Source organism: Oncorhynchus masou, chromosome 16 (genome assembly GCF_036934945.1).
Source record: "Oncorhynchus masou masou isolate Uvic2021 chromosome 16, UVic_Omas_1.1, whole genome shotgun sequence".
Lineage (NCBI taxonomy): Eukaryota > Metazoa > Chordata > Actinopteri > Salmoniformes > Salmonidae > Oncorhynchus > Oncorhynchus masou.
The window spans coordinates 9,519,600-9,538,712 of NC_088227.1; the positions used below are offsets into that span (position 1 = coordinate 9,519,600).

Below are 19,113 nucleotides of genomic sequence, written 5' to 3' on the forward strand. Positions count from 1 at the left end.
AGTTTTAAAGCTAATTTCCTGCTATTCTACACTTTTTGCCATGGGTCAGAGAGAAAATGTGCTGTTTCATAGCTATTGTTCACATTTTGCCATGGGTCAGAAAGAAAAATGTGCAGTTTTATAGCTATTGTTCACATTTTGCCATGAAACTGAGAGAAAGTTGTGAAGTTATAAAGCTAATTTCCTACAATTATACACATTTTGCTATCATATGGGGGTCCACAACTCCCTGACCACCAAGGGGCCCACAACTCCCCCTCAAAAAATTGGTTGGGGGCCCCCTAGAGGTCGGCGGCCTTGTGCATGTGCCCTTTGTGCTAGTTCAGTAAAATGGCCGTGGTCTTAAGATCAAGGGCCACCCTAAGACTGAGCCAGTCAAACAAGCAGTTAGTTAAATTGGCCTATTAGGTCATTAGTGTCTCAGCTCCAATGCAAACCAGACCATTCTATTCCTGTAGAACCATACATAATTTAACACCTGCATGACATCTTCTTGTTTCTGTCCATAGTCTGCGAGTTACAACCTCCATGTAATGACAAAAATCATTACGATATAACAACCTTCCTTGTGGTTGTGGAACATATTGACATGAGCGTATATGTGTTGGCAGCATCATTTGTTGAAACTGGAGTTTTAAGCTTTCCGACCCAAGTTCCCTGCCACCATGACATTTTTATTCCAGATGTTCTCAGTCTAATAGACTAGTACCATCAACACATTCTGTCCACTCCTCATAGAAGTCTGTTGTAATGGGAAACCCAGATGAGGGGGATATTTTATAGCGTAACAAACCAAGTGCTGATGTGTTTACAGACAGCAGTGTTTCCCGGTAGCAGCATTAGGGGTAGTTAGGTGTCCTTTCTTCTTAATGGCAGGACAGGAGGAGGGGGGTGGATCATCATGCCCAGTTTGTGAGGTAATCAGATGAGAGAGGGGGGTGGGGGGTCAAACCCCCAGAGCCTCTACTGAGCTCTACAGCAGCTGGTCTCATCTCATCTCCAGGCCCAACGGCCACTTTGATGTCTGATGGTCGGTCTCTCTGAAAGTGATACTAGCTCTCTCTGCCATTTGAAGTGCACCTCTTAAACCTCCTCTCTAGATTTAAATCCTCATCTCACAAACAACGACACCGTTATAACACATTCACCCTCTGTGAAGGAGAACGAGAATGGGGGATTGAGAGAAGAGAGGGAGAATGAGAGCGAGAGAGAGAGAGATGAGAGTGATTAGATGTGATTATGTCACTCCAATTAGACATGTGGCTCGTTCTGTAGTTGGAGACGCCCTTCTGAATGAGAGGGTGGGGGGGCCATTCTGTCACCCTCACATACAGGTGCTCTCGTATGGTCACATCACCAAAAATGTGTGAATGAAGGCGTTAACGTGGCAAACTGTATCAAACTTGGCCAAACTCTACATGGCTCTGGCTGTGACTGTGAGTCTGTTCCTCCCCCGCCTGGTCTCTCTTTGTCAATGAGAGGGTGGAGAGGTCATTCTGTCACCTTGAAGGGGACTGTAACCCTATGTACTGTGGTGTAACCCTGGGTGCCTGTCCTGCCTGTTTCTCCCCAGATCCAGCAGTGGGAGCAGAACCTGGAGAAGTTCCACATGGATCTGTTCCGGATGCGCTGCTACCTAGCCAGCCTGCAGGGCGGTGAGCTCCCTAACCCCAAGAGTCTCCTGGCCGTGGCAGGACGCCCCTCTAAGACCGCTCTGGGACGCCTGGGGATCTTCTCTGTCTCCTCCTTTCATGCCCTGGTGAGGCCTGATCTCCCTAAGGCTTTACATCCATATCCACCCTCAGCTTGGGACATTGGATTTCACACATTCTCTGGAACAGTTCCATTGATAGCACCTTTATTTATCCCCTTAGGTGCAATTAAGCAATGTTATTGAATGCCATCTATGTTTACTATGATCAGAAAATATCAGCGTCCTCTCTGGTCAGATTTGTAATACAGAGTCTTGGGCTCTTTAGAGGCTCTAACCACAGAAGGGATGTCTTCAATGTCTGTTCTCAGATCTGCACCCGTGACGAGGCGACCCTGCGGAGACGTTGCCGATCTTTTTCCAGAGGGGCTCGGAGTAAGAGAGGCCTCTTCTCCTCCCTCAAGGGCCTGGACAGCTTGACCAAACGCAGCAAGGAGAAGAGGGAGTCCGTGTCCCAGGTACTGTATAACCTCTCTAGCGCCTCCTTACATACTTTCTACAACCTTCCCACTACCGCCCTACAAACTCCCTATAACAACCGCCCTACAACCTTTCTACAACCTCCATACAACCACCCTCCATACAACCACCCTCCATACAACCACCCCCCTTAATTAGGTGAACTGCACCATCAACTGGGAAAAGATCTATGCAGGTTCTCCCGTTTGCCTTTTGCCTGTTCTCCTTTTAAACAATCCTTCACAAGGGACCTCTTGGCTCTCAACCCAATGGCACGTTTCTGGAGCCCTTCTGTTTTAAACAGAGAGCATGTTTGATAAATCCATCAGAGAAAAAGAAGCGGGTTGGTTCCTGGAATGCTTTTTAAGCACTGTCTGACTCCTTACGAGCCGGGACCCATAAATTAAGCAGACAGAGGGAGTTGAACTTACTCAATTTTCCAGCGGGAGAGAGTCAGGGGGTTGCTCGTCGCGAAACTATCTTTCCTGTACGTCGTTTGGGAACATTCCAAATAGAGGTGATGAGTGAGGCAGATGATTTGTTTTCCCCGGTCAGGGGCAGAGCTAGCAATCTGCACAAATTCTCATCAGTCATTGAAGTCAAGTCAGTCTCTCTAACAGTCCCAGCCCCTAGTCCCAGTTCTGTACCATCCACTGGCCCTGTCTTAGTCCCTACCCCAACCCCTGTCCCAGAGCTAGCCCCAGACCCAACCCCTATCCCAGCCCAAGCCCCACCCGCCCTGGCTCTGGCCCTGTCTCTGTTGATAAACAGTTGATAAACAGCACTCAGAGAGCAGTCTATTTTGGGATGTTGATAGGATCATTTATCCCTAGGACTTCAGCGAAGGACAAACCACACTGGGCCCCTCTGCTCTCCCATCATTGTTTAGTTCTATTAGGCAGACTGGCTGTATTGTATAATGGGATGGATAATAAGATAGACATGGTCAACACATGCTCTGTGTTGACATTCTGAAAGATACATCGCACAGTCGTAGTCACAGGCATGCCTGGCGTCTGTGTACTCCCGTGGCATATCCATATGCTTAACGGCATATGTTGGTAACGCCCAGTGGTGTCTGGGTAATAACCGGATCCACCGCTGTAACACCACACATACACCATGCTTATACATATTATGTCTCATGTGAACCATCGCTGTCTAATACAATACACACATATACGATGGCGGTCCATAGATCTCTGTACACAGGTCAAATGCTGTGCCCAAATACTTACATGATTCCCTCCTTACTCACGGGGCGGGCAGGGAGAGATTTCCGAGCAGTGAAGTTCTTTGTTATGAGCCTGAGTCAGAGAAAGTCTAATCTCCCTATAGAGAGGCCAGCTAGACCACTCAATGGAACCGAGATGGAACAGAGATGGAACAGACATTACTAGAAGCCACATGTGGTTAATTGTTGCAAGCTGCAGCATGCCAGCAGCGACAAGCAGATGGTCTGTGTAAACCACCGCGCTGTCCACTAAACGTCCTACAGCCCCACATTTACTGAAGGGACTCTACTCTTACCCCCTTCTCCGCCAGCCCAGCAATGTATTTTTATTGTAGGGTGATTGAGGGGGGGGGGGGGTTGTCACTTTAAGAGCCCTGTTACTGCTTCCTGAGAGCTGTGATGACAAGGTGAGGAGTCAGTCAGTCAGTCAATCAGTGAGTGTTTACTCAACCCCCTCTTCTGGAAACAGAATAGGTAAAGATGAAAAATGACTCAAATCATGCAACTATGCAGCACTCAAGCATTTTGTGTGCATTTTGAGTTGGTTGTTGTTAAGTTCCAGTAAGCTGTTGGCATTTGTTGACATAGGCATGACCCCTTGTCTCTGTGGTGGTCCTGCCTGCCACTGGTGGTGGGCTGAGGGCGGTGGTATTGGTAGCGGTATCTCTGCTGAGGGCAGACTGGTATCTGGGTGGAGAGGAGACAGTCTCCATCCCCGCCAGCCTGATGAGAGCCGTTCCATCTGCCTCACTGCCAGACCTGTAATTTCAGCATCACCAAACCCCTTATTTCTTCCCATGGATCCTCCAAGTCTTATTTTGGCCTCAATCTGGATCAGAATAGTATCAAAGCCTTTGGTTTTAGATAGATAGTTTTTAATTAAATGTATTACATTGTAAATATAGACTGAGCTAGTTCTTTTTAGTGTGCATTTTTCTCCTGAGTCACTGAGTAGGCTTAATGTGCATGTGCTTTTTTCCATGTTCCAGGTTTTTGAAGGACAAAGTATTGGAGTGCCTGCTGGGCATATCCCCAACCACTGCAGCTCAGAGGTACAGTAAGCACTTTGTCTGGATTTTTCCCCCAACATGTTACCTCATAATTTCCTGCAACCAGTGGAAATATGGCTAATTTATCATAATTCACCAGGTAACTGCATTAAAATATTCTATTCAATAATAACTTTAAGTTGTCATTGATACATTTGTCAGCGGGTTTGGGTAGTAACCGATTACATGTAATCTGATTACAAAAAAAATACCAGTGTTACCAGTTGTTACCAGTGAAAATGTTGTAATCAGATTACAGATACTTTTGAAAAACTAGATGATTACTTCTTGGATTACTTTTAAATTCAGAAAGGATGATTGTGAGAGACAAAAATACATTATGACACCTTTCTGTTTTCTCAATGACATTCAACTCTGCATTGAAAAAAGGCACAAGTTTCAGTTTGTTCCACCTGAGCGAGTCTGACTACAAGTCAGAGACCAGTATGGCACACCAAATGCGTTTGTGGGATCCTTTAAGTCCTCTTCTAATGTCTCTTAAGGGGAAAGTAATCCAAAATGAACTGAAAGTAATTAGGTAATGTTACTGAGTTTTGGTAATCCAAAAAGTTACGTTACTGATTACAATTTGACAGGTAACTAGTAACTGTAACAAATTATATTTAGAAAGTAACCTACCCAACCCTGTTTGTCAGGCCTCGTCAAACTTTTCCTCTTTGTTGATGAAAGTCTCCTTAAACTGCCCCTAAATTTGCACTAGAACCAGGTGCTAGGGCGGGATGCATCCAAAATGGCACCCTATTCCCTATATAGGGAATATATAGGGAATAGGGTGCCATTCGGTACGTACTCGAGGAGTATTGTAGTCGATCAATCTCAGCCTCAGACTAATCCTTTTATAGGGGAGAATTAGGGTGGGGGGATGGAGGTGGGGGTATTTCTATTCACACAGGGTCGGGGCTAGCACAGCTGTCTCAACAGCATGCTGATCTGATGACACTGCTCCATGCAAACAGGCAGGCGTGAGGCGGCTGAGTTCGAGGGTCCGGGGGGCTGGGGAGGGTTAGGCCGACGGAGGGTCTTTATTCTCCCAGAATTCTTTTGTCAACCGGTGTTAATCCCTCTGTACGGCCAGTGAATGGGGACACCTATCAGTGAATGGGGACACCTATCCGTGAATGGGAGACACCACCCGACCTCCCCTTTCACAGACCTGTTGCTATGTACTTTCACTGTCTTTTGACTTCAGTTCAATAGACCCGTACGTCAGCTGAGATTGGGGGTTTTGTGGTGTTTTAATTAAACATCTTTGACTGATAGATTTTTAACAGATGTAATGAAAGTTGTCGTTTTTTGTCATAGTGTATAAACATTTGCATTATTGGGGACAGACGTCCCAGAAAACACAACTTTTCACAAACATTGCAGAGAGAGATGTTAAATTCTTGACAGAATTATTTAGTAACCGGTTTAATATAAGAACGTATTATCAGTTAAGAAACCGGAATAAACATCATTATTCTCCATCTTTGTCTAACAGAGATTGGACGCTCTTGCCAAAATGCAGTTGATAGCACCACCTGAAGGCAACCCTTGGTACAGCAGTTTGGAAACTACCGTTTGTGTGAATATGCCTGACAGCCAAAGCATTACTCTGCACATCAAACCCGATTTCCTCGTATCGGACTTGCTATCTTTGGCCTGTAAGGTAAGCATACTGCATCTATCGCCTAATTAGTCATACATTTCAACACTCTCCTAACTCATAACTCCCATGTCAGCATTTTGCCATGAATTCTCCAGTGACTGATATGGTTGTTAAAGGCGAAGAGGAAATGGTAGGAGGAGATTGCTGTAGGGTGGTACAGAACAGATACTAGTTTAATTGCTCTTGATACCTCAATAATTCATGCTTTCCCTCCGTAGAAAGTTCTCTCACGGCATCCTTTTAGCTGATCGGGAACAGGGTCAGTCGGGGTATAGCTAGTTCCCGTAACTAAAGGGACTCAAGATATCTGACACACCGAGGCTAAATGGCACCGTATTCCCTATATAGTGCACTACTTTTGACCAGAGGTCTAAGGGTCCTAGTCAGGCTTTGGTCAAAAGTAGTGCACTAAGTAGGGAATAAGGTGGCATTTGGGATGTAACCTCAGTGTGTCCTGGTCAAAAGTAGTGCACTACATAGGGAATAGGGAGCCATTTGGGACGAACATGGACTTATCCTCTTGGATCTTGTTCTAGGAGCGGCACCTGGACCCGAGCCAGCACTGCCTGCGTGTGAGGAGGCTGGTGGGTCAGGACACGGAGACCTTCTCCCCAGCGCCCACAGACCCACTACGAGACCTGGTGAGGCCCCGGCCATATAGTAACTATGGGAAAACGCAGGATCCAATCACTGATACAAGCATTCATTCATTGATTTAGTCACTCATTGTATTATCTCTGAGTCGATACTGAGTCAACTTGCTAGATTCAACCATATTCCACACACAATTTGAATCTAGTTTCAGTGATATCTGGCCTCTTTAGTAAGTACATTGAGGTATGTGATGAGTACTTTTTCAATCTTCTATGTGCATTTTCTGAACAGGTGTATGAAGAGCTTGAGGTCTTACCACTCAATGTTTTCACCATACAACTGTCCCGCCCTGACACAGCAGTAGACTTTGGTGAGTAGGGATCATGTGTGTGTGTGTGTGTGTGTGTGTGTGTGTGTGCAGGAAAGAGCCCATTTACTCTTGGGTTGTGTTATTACAGTATAATATCATGTATTACTCTGTTTTAACCTCTGATCTCTATCGCCTGTAGGCTTTGCTGTGACAGGCCATGTAGACGGAGCCAGGAAGAGCCATGTCTACTTGAGTGAGGTCAACCCAGGGGGACTGGCTTTCACTGAAGGTACCTCAACTCATCTTTCGAATACATTTGACATATCTACTTTGTATCAGAGACAGAAAAAATACAGTATTGATACATTTTCCTTAAGTGTACATACAGTATGGGTATGCCTGGCCTGGACTAGTGGTAGTGTTGCCACACCCGGACCACCCATCCCATCTGTCTCCCCATCCCATACATTTCTATCTATAAAAACGTACAGAAGGACATGGAGTCCCATTCTAATATAGAAAGAGGCCATAGTGGTCAACACTTTGAGGAGATAACTGTCCGATTGGTTGATGTCTCCTTGTCCTTCCCTCAGGTCTGAGAGCGGGGGATGAGATCCTGGTTCTGAATGGGACCAGTGTGTCCCATCTGGACCTGGGGCTGATACACCTGATGTTCAACCACCAGATCCTCCACCTACTGCTCAGACGAGAGGAGCAAGTCCCTGGCGACCACACCTCTGTCTGGCCAGACGTTGACCCCTGGCAGCCAGGACCACCACCACCACCCAGCCACGGTGTCTGGCCTATAGGTAGAGACTACAACTTTGTATTTTCACCTTGTCTTGATACAGGCTACTTCCCAAAGGGCACACTCTTCCCTTTATAGTGCACTACTTTTGACTAGGGCCCATAGACCTCTGGTCAATCATAGTGCACTACATAGAGAATAAGATACCATCCCTTCCCACAGATGTTTGTGTTTTGGAAATTGCAGGTGTTGTTGAGTTACTAGATGATTATTTTTTTTACCCTGTTCCTAACTTCGCATTACTTTTGGTTTACTATCTGGAGGACATGGTGTTTTCTCACCGGGTATACGTTTTATTTTTCCCCACTAGAGGGCCTCAGGCCGAAGTGTTTTCCAGCCTTTGTATCTTGAAGCACAGAGCCAGTGTGTCTGCCACATCATGTTGAGGGGAATGCCCTCCTGCCCAGCCAATGCTGCAGGGTGTTTAGGCCTGGATGGAGACATTAAAATGCCTCATGTTGATTCAATTAAGAAAATGAGAAGAGAGCTGGCATATTTCACTGGGCGGCACAGCAAGGCTATTGTTTGGAATGGCCACATGCTATTTATAACACCATGGGAGGACAATCATCATTGTCTTGATTACATTACGCAATATTGATTTAATGGTGTGTTTATGTGTGCAGTGTAAAGGTGTGTGCGTGTTTTTACTTTAAAAAGCATGATACTGTTATTCCTGTTGGTGTGATGCCAAGTAAGCTGTGCAAGACCCCGGGGAGAGGAGGAGTGCGGCCAAATAAATTGCTCCTGCCTGCTGGGCTTGTAGTGAAGCCAGATCAATGCTGGTTGACACCAGTCAGGTGGACTTAACCAGTAAAACTGCCTCCAGTAGTCTAACCAGGAATTCTCTCTCAGCACCTGTAGATATGTGTGTGTGTGTGTGTGTGTGTGTGTGTGTGTGTGTGTGTGTGTGTGTGTGTGTGTGTGTGTGTGTGTGTGTGTGTGTGTGTGTGTGTGTGTGTGTGTGTGTGTGTGTGTGTGTGTGTGTGTGTGTGTGTGTGTGTGCGTGTGTGTGTGGTCCATCTATTTAATCATACTGACCTGTCTGCTTCTCTCTCAGATATGCCACCGCCCCAGGAGCTTCCAGAGAGCTCCGTAGCTCCTCCCTTTGGTGAGGTGTCACAACAACCACCACCTGCTGATGAGATGGAGCAGCTCGGCCAGGTGAGATGGAGGGCTCTATTTTCGATTGGCATTAAGCCAGCGCAATTATTAAACGCTTGTTAGTAAATTCGACCGGCGCTCTGCCATTTTTAAACACATCCACCGGGATTGGTAATTTACCTGTCTTGTATGAACTCATTTGCGCTGAGGTGGAAGGGGTGGCAATATCTGAGGTGTGTCCTTAAAAACGTGCGCCAAAAGTGCCAATTTCAGGCAGTGCTGGATGGGATATTTAAGACTAACCGAAAGCTGGATTTAGCGGTAACGTGATTGGTTATGACATGGATTTTGACAGCAGAAGCGCAGCCTATCCAGCCGTGATATACAGTGCCTACAAATGTAGGATCTACATTTGAGCCAGTTTGCTACTACAGAAAAATAACAGGGAATGTGAATTATTACATTTACTTGTAGGGGTTGATACATTTTTCGTTAGGGCAAATCAAGTCTTACATTTTAAAGTGGAAATCACAAACTTTAGAAGCCTTTTTAAACCTTGAATAGACTACAAGTTATTATTTCCTGCTGTGCAGGAACATTTTCAACAACAAATGAGTGCTCAAATTGAGATCCTACATCTGTATATGCGTATGCGACAAGAGAGATGTGCTTTTTGTGCCCGTAAAACTTGTATGGTTGTTTTTTCCCATGTCGTAAAAACCAAGCAAAGCCTCCCCTCCTCTCAATGAAGACTGTTTTTCCCCCCTACCCCACACGGCTAGTCAAGACTAGTATCGATAAAGGGTTTGGAGAGTACATCCCCTTTTGTTCTGTACATTATTTTAGCCAGCTCCTGACATTATTTGGGATGTGCTTAAAACCCCTCATGTCCATATGCCCATCATGGAATGAGAGATGAGCTGATACTAATGACCCTATTTAGAAAAATGTAAGTTATAATGAAAAAAACAAAACCTTAGTTGGCTACCTTGACCCTACTATAGCGAATGCTGTTTCAACAGCAATGCGTCTTATCCTGGCCATGCATTAGCCAAGTAGCCTATCAATAAAAGGTTTCTTAATGGTCTACTAGTGAGGCTTTTGCCATCATGATTTTGCGTGAACAATTCACATAGGCCTACCTGCAGGGAATACTCCATTCGGCTGGTGTGTGAGGCACGAGGAGAAGTGCGATGTAGGCCTATACTCGTGAAAGCCAATTTCAACACTCCAAACATATTGAGCAAACACGGATGTTTTTTTTTACTGCTATTAGGCTACTAGTTACTGCAGCCTCTGCTATTTAATCAACTGTAGTATCAATCCATAATGGACTATGATGAGAATAGTCTGTACCCCGAGCCGAATTGGAGTTGATTACAACACAAAAGCCTGTCAATAACCTACAAAACTTGAGACAATGGCATGCAGTATTAAGCCATGAAACGCGTTGATTGGCCAGTGAGTGGCCAAGCCCTCATCACACCTCCAATGTATTTATTCATCTAAACCCAGCCCTTTCACACCACCGCCAGCTACTGCACTCATAATTCCCGCTGTGAAAATAGCAAAAAAGATGTCTGACACATATTTCTGGCACCTATGGTGCTACCGCCAGAGATTTACCAATGCGTTAGGTTTGTGAAAATAGAGCCTGGAGAGTGTGTGTGGGTCGCGTATAGAGATTTGTAGATGTCATCGCAGCATGCAGCGAAATACTTTCTAGCTCCAACAGTGCAGTAATATCTATCAATGTGTGTGTGTGTGTCAGTGGAGGTTTAAGAGCAGTGAGTGGTGGGTTTGATCCCATGCCGTGTGTTGGTGATCAGGGGTTACTCTGTGGTGATCAGGACATCTGCTAAGATGAGATGAGGTGCCAGGAGAGTACTGTCTCAGGTTCAAGCCCAGGTCATACACACCTGCATTGCCATGGCATTGACATCAACACCATCACACAATATCAACTGGTATCAACAACTATTGGAAGTATGAAGGGACTCTTCTGGTAGGACAATGCCTTGAGAGAGAAGAGTCCCTCACTTCAGGAATTCATTCACATCAAATGACACTGCCTTAGGGTGTCGACGAATGGTGGCGATTCAACATGTAGGATCATTGCGTAATGGACAGAAAATGTTGGCCGATGTTGTGTGGTCAGAGGCAATAGAATGGCCACCCGCTGCACATTACTGACATTTATATTGGTCTGTCATGTCCTTTAGATTTGTAGGCAGTTGCTTCAAAGACAATATCCTCTATTACTCAAAGTAAATAAATCCCTTTCTCTGCTTTCACTTGAAATCCACTCGCCCAAATGTCTTTCCCAGCCAGCTAACGCCTCCCTCCCTGCCTCCTCCAAGGCTCCTAAAGCCCATAGACACTCCAAGCCTTGTCAGCACACATGACCCTGAGTAGACTGCTAATCCAATCCAGGCTTACTGCCTAAGCGTGTGTGACAGAGAGAGAGCGAGAGAGAGACACAGTGAATGAGAGAGAGAGGTGTAGTACGACAAACTGCAGGCTTACTCCTTAAGTGTGTGTGACAGAGAGTGACATAAATAAAGAGAGAGAGATAGAGAGAGACGGTAAAGAAAAGGGAGAGAGAAGTTAGAGAGAGAGGGAGAGTATGGGAATTTCCAGGGATTAATGGCTACCAGCAGAGGTCAGAACGCCCAGCCTCGCATGTAGCATGTTGTTTTTATCCAGCTCCACCAACAACAGCCAGAGGTTCACCCCGGGAAAGCAGCCCCGGGTGGCCCTGTCGACCAGGGCTATGTGCTGGGTGCTGCCCCAGGAGGATGAGGGTGAGGTGGAAGTGGGGGTGGGGGATTTCATCCCTGGGACTTTCCCCCTGTCATCTCTCAGGCAGTCCCTGAAGGACAGGCTGGCTGGGCTGCTGGATGAGGTGGCCTCCTGCGTAGCCTGCGAGCAGGCAGCCGACGGGATCACCCTACTGGTAGTACTGTAGTGTAGTGTGCTAGTGTACTGTGGTGTCTCTCTGTATCGTAGTTATTGTTGTACTGTACTCTCTCTGTGTTTGAGGTGCACTGCACTGATGATGCATGGGTGCCGTAACTAGTCGTTGTTTTGCTTTGATGTTGTTGCCTAGAAACAAGAGCTTTTTTTGAATGCACTGTTTTTACTGTTGAGATCTTATTGTAAGTATAAGATACACAGGCTACACGCTCATGTGAGACACACGGAGAGCAAATGTTACGGGAAGTAATAAGCCCATGAACGTTAACGCTTAGAATCTTTTTCCCATTCTCTGTCCGACCTTGCTTCTAGTTCAGAGCGTATTTTAAAACTGGATTGCAGCGCAGCACAATAGTCCTAACCAAGGGGATTTATTCGTTTGTCAGCACTTTATTATAGCCTGACAGGAGACGTTGTGATGACAAAATGAACAAAGCCATGGCGGGGGATCCGATCTGTTTAATCTGCTATTGAGGGTTGCCTCGGCCCGTGCGCGTGTTCACCGCTGATTGATTCCAACTTTCTTCGAGGGGGTGAAAGTGTATGTGATGTGAAATGCTTGTTCATAAACTTGACACCAGATTATTCGTGTGGTACCTCACTATTAGGCGCTCTCTCTCATGTCTTATGGAAAATTGTTGACAAAATAAGTATTTCCTAATTTAATCGAATTGATTCATTTTGGCTGAATCATTATGGTAATAACACAAATATCTAATACTCCTAGATGATTTGTGCATCCCAAATGACACCCTATTCCCAATAGTGTGCACACATTTTGACCAGAGCCCTATGGCTTAAACCTGGGATGCACCTCAAATGCACTCCATTCCATTTATAGTGTGCTGGTCAAAAGTAGTGCACTATATAGGGAATAGGTTGTCATTTGTAGACCCTGACCCTCTGCACTCTTTGCCTCTCCATAAATACAGAGGGAGTGGTTTGACACCCTCTTATATTACACAAGGGGTTGATGATTTAAATTGACTGATTATTAAAGGGGAATTTCATTCAAAAACGATATTTTGGTATTTTTTTCATTGGTCCACTATTGATTACAGTCCCAAAATGTTTTGCATATCAGTAGTCAATTTGTGAAGATATTGGACTTTTAAGAAGAAAAGTGTCTCCATCCACATCATCGTGATGATGCAACGTGTCATAGGATGCAAAAAATATTGTGATATTCCTCTTTAAGATTAGGTGCTTGTTACAGTAGATTCCGAGCTGATTTGTAATCGTCACACCCCTGTGTAAAGGGCAGTCATTTGATATTCAGAGCTGAAATGAGAATATCTCCTAATTCGTCTCTCTTCTGTTTCCTTCAGAATGTGGAGACGGTGTGCTCGCTGTACCAGACCTTCCCAGAGGGCCGTGGGGCGGTGGTGGTCGAGGGCCAGAGAAACCCCTATTCCATGGAGCCCCTCGGGCCACAGGTCCAGAAGCCCCCCTGCCCCAGACACATGTCTATCTCTGAGAGGCTCTGTAAGGTCATACAGGAACTGGTAGACACAGAGAAGTCCTACGTCAAGGTACATACCTGGCCATATTTATGTTTTTTTTTTGTCATATTTAAAATTCTTCATATTTCATAATGTCATTGTAAATTGTACTTGTAATTCAGCGTGTTGCTGTCATTTGTACAATTATCTGTTAAATAATTTAAAATACATTATCATCATCAAAGCGTCTCAGAGTAGGAGTGCTGATCCAGGATCAGTTTTGCATTTGAAATGCTAATGAATGGACAGAGTAGATCTGATTTTATATCAGCAATCGTGCTCTGAGACACTTTATGAATACGGCTCATGATCACTCACATTCTGCTGCCTCATCTAAGAGAGTGCTGGAATGTCCTCTCCGGGGATGTAAAATTGATGGTCTCTCTTTATTAATGGTAATGAATGGTCTCTTAAGTGCCTCTTTATTAAGGATCTCTCGTAGCATTTAGTGTAAATGTATGCTTACCACCCGCTACTCTAACGTCCACGTGTCAGGCTGAGGAGAATGATGATTTCTCTGACGGTGACGGTGTAATAGTGATGATAGTGATGATGTCACAGTCTAATGACGTTTCCCCCTGTCTGTCCCTTAGGACCTGGGCTGTCTGTTTGACATTTACCTGACCCCTCTACAGAGCGAGACCTTCCTCAGCCATGACGAGGTAGAGCACGACGGGGGCTCTATGGAAAGACATACGTGTAGATGTCTAAATGTATTAATACACGTCTAAACATGTTAAATACAATAACTTTTCATTATGGCTCGTTAGTAAGCTGTATGTTAGTGTGACTGACCAGGGTTGGAACCGGGGTCTCAGGGAATAAAAAGTGGTCAGATCTCAGACAATGCTAACCTTCACATGAGCGTGGTTCCCAACCACCTCCGCTACATCCGCTACATTGGCTGTAAACCTCTTCCCGTCTTCTATCCTATACTTTTTGGGCATTTGAATTTGCTATTCACTGGAGATTTTTTTTTTTTTTAAGTGCCAAAAAAGGGTTTCTAAAAATAAAGAAATGGGTCGTTTCTAACTGCTATTCTCTCCGCCCTCCACTAGATGGAGTCTCTGTTTGGCAGTCTGCCTGAGATGCTGGACTTCCAGAGAGTGTTCCTACACACCCTGGAGGAGCGCATCGCCTCCTCGCCCAACTTCAGCTCTCTGGAGACCCCGGAACAGTTCAAGGTAGAGTCCCCATGAGTTTGGGGTTGCGTGCCAAATGGCACATTATTCCATTTACACAGTGTATAAAACATTAAGAACACCTTCCTAATATTCAGTTGCACCCTCCCACTTTTGCCCTCAGAACAGCCTCAATTCGTTGGCGCATGGACTCTACAAGGTGTCGAAAGCGTTCAACATGAATGCTGGCTGTTGACTCCAATGCTTCCCACAGTTGGGTAGTAAGTTGGCTGGATGTCCAACTTACTACCCAAGTTGGCTGGATGTCCTTTGGGTGGTGGACCATTCTTGACACACACAGGAAACTGTTGAGCCTGAAAAAAAAACAGCAGCGTTGCAGTTCTTGTGCCTACTACCATACCTCGTTCAAACGCACTTAAATATTTTGTCTTATCCACTCACCCTCTGAATGGCACGCATACGCAATCCATGTCTCAAATTGTCTCAAGGCTTGAAAATCCTTCTTTAATCTGTCTCCTCCCCTTCATCTACACTGATTGAAGTGGATTTAACACGTGACATCAATAAGGAATCATAACTTTCACCTGGATTCACCTGGTCAGTCTGTCATGGATAGAGCTGGTGTTCCTAATGTTTTGTATGCTCACGGCTGTGGTCAAAAAGTAGTGTCCTTTATAGGGAATAGGGTTTAATTTGGGATGCGGCCTTGAGGTCCAGTGGAAAATCTTCAAGCTTTATCAACAGGATGTTACTTAACCTACTGACTGCAGTGTTAGTCAGCGGTAGGCCTATTTGATGTTCACAGGAAGTGAATAGCAAGCATTCTCTCTTTCTCTCTCTCTGCATCCAGAAACTTCTCTTCTCGCTGGGCGGCTCCTTCCTCTACTATGCCGACCACTTCAAGCTCTACAGCGGCTTCTGTGCCAACCACATCAAAGTCCAGAAGGTTCTGGAACGAGGTAAGGGTGATGCCTACCTTATGTACAGTAGACCTGCTCAGTTAATCCCTGCTCAGTTAATCATTAAATGCCATCTGAAAAGCCAGTGCAAAAGGCAGCCAATCAATGCCTGCATCAAAGCCTGCTTTAAGTACTCATTTCCTGTTTACAGCAAAGACGGACCGGGCTTTCAAGGAGTTCCTGGAAGCAAGGAACCCCACCAAGCAGCACTCTTCCACCCTGGAGTCGTACCTCATTAAGCCAGTCCAGAGGGTGCTCAAGTACCCCCTGCTGCTCCGAGAGCTGGTATCCCTCACTGACCCCGAAAGCGAGGAACACAGCCACCTCACAGGTAGGACTACATATGTCATGGCTTATGTGTGAGCCCGCATAGACACACACGGGGACATGTACATACACACACAGACACACACAAACCATAAGACCCAGAGACAGCAGCCTCTGATGTGTTAGGGGTGAGCTCTCTTGACGTGCACCTCTCTGTGTGTCTACCTGTCTCCATCCATCAGAGGCCCTGAGAGCCATGGAGAAGGTGGCCAGCCACATCAATGAGATGCAGAAGATCTACGAGGACTACGGCACTGTTTTTGACCAACTGGTGGCAGAGCAGAGTGGCCCTGAGAAAGAGGTACAGTATAGTAATCACCACCACACATAACTGGCAAATGAAACTACAATAATATGAATATTTGATTCTGTCCTTTCAAATAATTGTATGAACGATATGAATGTACTCATTGTAGAGTGAGTTCATTGGAGGAAACCCCTCCACCACCAGCCTCCCAGACTAAGTGTCCTCCTCTCTCTTCTCCAGGTGACAGAGATCTCCATGGGGGAGTTCCTCATCCACTCCTCTTTAAAGTGGCTCAACCCTCTCCCCTCCCTGTGTCGCATGAGGAAAGACCCTGAACTGACAGTGTTTGGTGAGTGGGGCTTTTTCCAATGACGAGTTGAATCCAAATTACTTGACAGAATGATGTCAATATTTTCATCTTCATTACAACAATCCAGAACTGTCGGACTCAAATCGAGTTGCTCCTGCCTCTGTCCTCAGTTTTCAAGAGAGCAGTGATCCTGGTGTACCGTGAGAGCAGCAAGATGAGGAAGAGGATGGTGAGTCTCACTGTGCTCAAACGCACGTCTTCCGATAACTTTACGTTATTACAATGGATATCATGCAAGTTCTGAAGCGTGTGTACATTTTGGTTTCTTTGTATGCTACAGACCACGTCACGCTCCGACCTGGACCCCTTCAAGTTCCGCTGGCTCATCCCAGTGTCGGCAGTGCAGGTCCGCCCGGGGAACACAGCAGGAGCAGAGAACCCTTGTGTCTGGGAGCTGGTCCACACCAAGTCTCAGGTGGAGGGGAGACCAGAGACTGTATTCCAGCTCTGCAGCAGGTGAGAGATTACATGAAAATGACAGCGATAATGGATGTTTTATCAATCATGAGAACTAAAAATATATACACATTTGAATTAACATGGCCTAGTTGACTTGATCTCATATATGCGTCTTTTCCAGTGGTTTGGAGAATAAGGCCAGTGTGGTGAAAGCTCTTCGCTCCCTTCGAGACTGCACCCGGAGGCCTCTCCTACCAGAGAGGGGTTCTAGAGAGCACCTAGGCTCCCTCCGCAGGACCCAGCCTGCACCTGTCAGAGACGGCTCCTGGAGGAGAAGACAACAGCGCCAATCAGAGGCCGGGAGGACTGCAGGCCACCAGCACCACTCAGACGACAGCAGTGTGTCCAGCGGTGGCCCCTACCCTGGTCCAGGAGAAACCCACACGGAGCCCCAGCTCCCCAGCCGCTCCTCCACGGGCCTCCCCAGCCTGGAAGGCACCACACTGGGCAAGAGGGCCTGGCTGTGCTCCCTGACCAGCACCCTGGAAGCCCAGCTCCAGAGACTCAACTTCACAGAAGAGGCCGGGCCGAGGAGCACGGGGACCCAGCAGGAGCACCTCATACAGGGGGTCCCACAGGGGGGCCAGGGGACGCGGGATAATGACTCCCAGTGTGTGGACTTCAACACCCTACTAGGGAGGGACTTCAGTGTGCAGAGCCTGAACTCTGTGGTCAACGAGGACTGCTTCTACGATACGGTCATGGGAATTCAGAAGGCTGCCATTCCAACGCTATAGTGGCCTAGGGGAGACTTCACCCCAGAGAGCTGATGAACACCTTCCTAGGATCGTATCACACTGACTACATTAGAGCCTGGTCAAGTTGCTATGGACGAGAGGATGAATCTCTTTTAATGTGCTTACTCTGACTCTGCTGAGTAGGCTTTGACTGAAGAACTGAGCTCTGATCAGTTACTTGACTTGACTTGATCCTTTTAGCTCCTAGAAGAGCGAAGGCCTGAAGGTCCCACAGTTCCACACCGTCACAGTACATATGTAAATGGTTGCCCGTGGGACTCTCCGGTCTGTCCCTATGTTTTGCCGCACTCTATAAGCTATAAACACAGTTGCCTACGTTCAATAGCGTTCCTTTCACCTTTTTTTTCTCTCGAATTCATCTGGTTTGTAAATATAATGCAGTATCTCAATTGCGAGTAGCTTTCTATTTTCTTGGCTTTTTTGACAAAAGCAGTTGTTAGTTCAAGACTGGAATTTGCTTGATAAAAAACATCTGATATGAGTATTTTGAACCTGTTCCTATTTATATGTATCTCTATATTATTTTGTTCATGTGTTAATATCCACAGAAAAACTAAGATTAAGTGTCACATTTCTATTATTAAGGTAATGCAAAGTCCCTTTTCAAGCTCTTTCATATTTGAAGTGATTTGATGTATCAACTTGAAGAATTCAAGACCCTGGGACTACACGGTTCTCTCTGCACAAAGCTCATTTCTGAGATAATTGAGCATCAACATTTTCCTATCCCAGATCTCAGAACTGTTGTGTAGCGAATTCTTCTTTCATATTTTATATATACGTTAGTCTATCACCTTGCGTACAATCATTTTTGATTGACAACCCAGCATTGTGTGATTGGATCGCAGATAGAACCTTATAGCACCGAGTTAAAAGGTGTTTGTGCAGATAGTGCTTTCTGATAGTTTTTTTTTTCAGCGTAAAATGACTTTAAACAAAATCGGGACATATCTCACATGTAAAGGACCACCTAAAGAGCAACTCCGTGTGAATAACACATTGTTTGACCAAAATGTCAGGTGGGACTATAAGGTTCAAAGGTCACAAATTGTTGAAATGTTTGTTATCATTATTCCAATTTAGCTGAATTGTAATTTATTCTCTAATAATGAATATTATTTTCATATACATGACATTGTACAGGTAAAGTTAAATGATGTAATATTTAATAAAAAAATACATTTAAAAAACAGGCTAACAGTGGAGTTGTTCTGATTGATAGATAGATACTTTGTAATTACTGTAGGTTATTGGCTAATCAAGGTCTTATCCACTAGACACCAAATGGAAGAAAACTGACTGAAACGGGGAGCACCGACCTGACCTTGACCAATAAGAAACTCATTTTTGTTGCAAAACGTTTTCTGTTGCAAAATGTTTTGCTACAGTTTGTTACGGCACTAATATATACTGGATGACAGAATGCATTAGAAAC

General features: G+C 45.4%; 1 protein-coding gene across 1 annotated transcript in view; it reads left to right on the forward strand.

The window, feature by feature from the left end:
• The window catches only part of LOC135557435 (rho guanine nucleotide exchange factor TIAM2), a 34,358-nt gene extending 15,508 nt beyond the window's left edge, over nt 1–18,850 (forward strand). Inside the window, exons 7-25 of the mRNA XM_064990691.1 lie at nt 1,574–1,759; nt 2,023–2,169; nt 4,394–4,456; nt 5,955–6,122; nt 6,659–6,763; nt 7,008–7,086; nt 7,226–7,315; nt 7,620–7,835; nt 8,895–8,998; nt 13,243–13,446; nt 14,010–14,078; nt 14,475–14,600; nt 15,409–15,517; nt 15,669–15,848; nt 16,027–16,145; nt 16,332–16,440; nt 16,572–16,630; nt 16,742–16,917; nt 17,042–18,850. Of these exons, the coding sequence (XP_064846763.1) occupies nt 1,574–1,759; nt 2,023–2,169; nt 4,394–4,456; nt 5,955–6,122; nt 6,659–6,763; nt 7,008–7,086; nt 7,226–7,315; nt 7,620–7,835; nt 8,895–8,998; nt 13,243–13,446; nt 14,010–14,078; nt 14,475–14,600; nt 15,409–15,517; nt 15,669–15,848; nt 16,027–16,145; nt 16,332–16,440; nt 16,572–16,630; nt 16,742–16,917; nt 17,042–17,657 (2,925 nt within the window). The 3' untranslated portion in view covers nt 17,658–18,850. The remainder of the gene's footprint in view (nt 1–1,573; nt 1,760–2,022; nt 2,170–4,393; nt 4,457–5,954; nt 6,123–6,658; nt 6,764–7,007; nt 7,087–7,225; nt 7,316–7,619; nt 7,836–8,894; nt 8,999–13,242; nt 13,447–14,009; nt 14,079–14,474; nt 14,601–15,408; nt 15,518–15,668; nt 15,849–16,026; nt 16,146–16,331; nt 16,441–16,571; nt 16,631–16,741; nt 16,918–17,041) is intronic.
• The last annotated feature ends 263 nt before the right edge of the window (nt 18,851–19,113 follow it).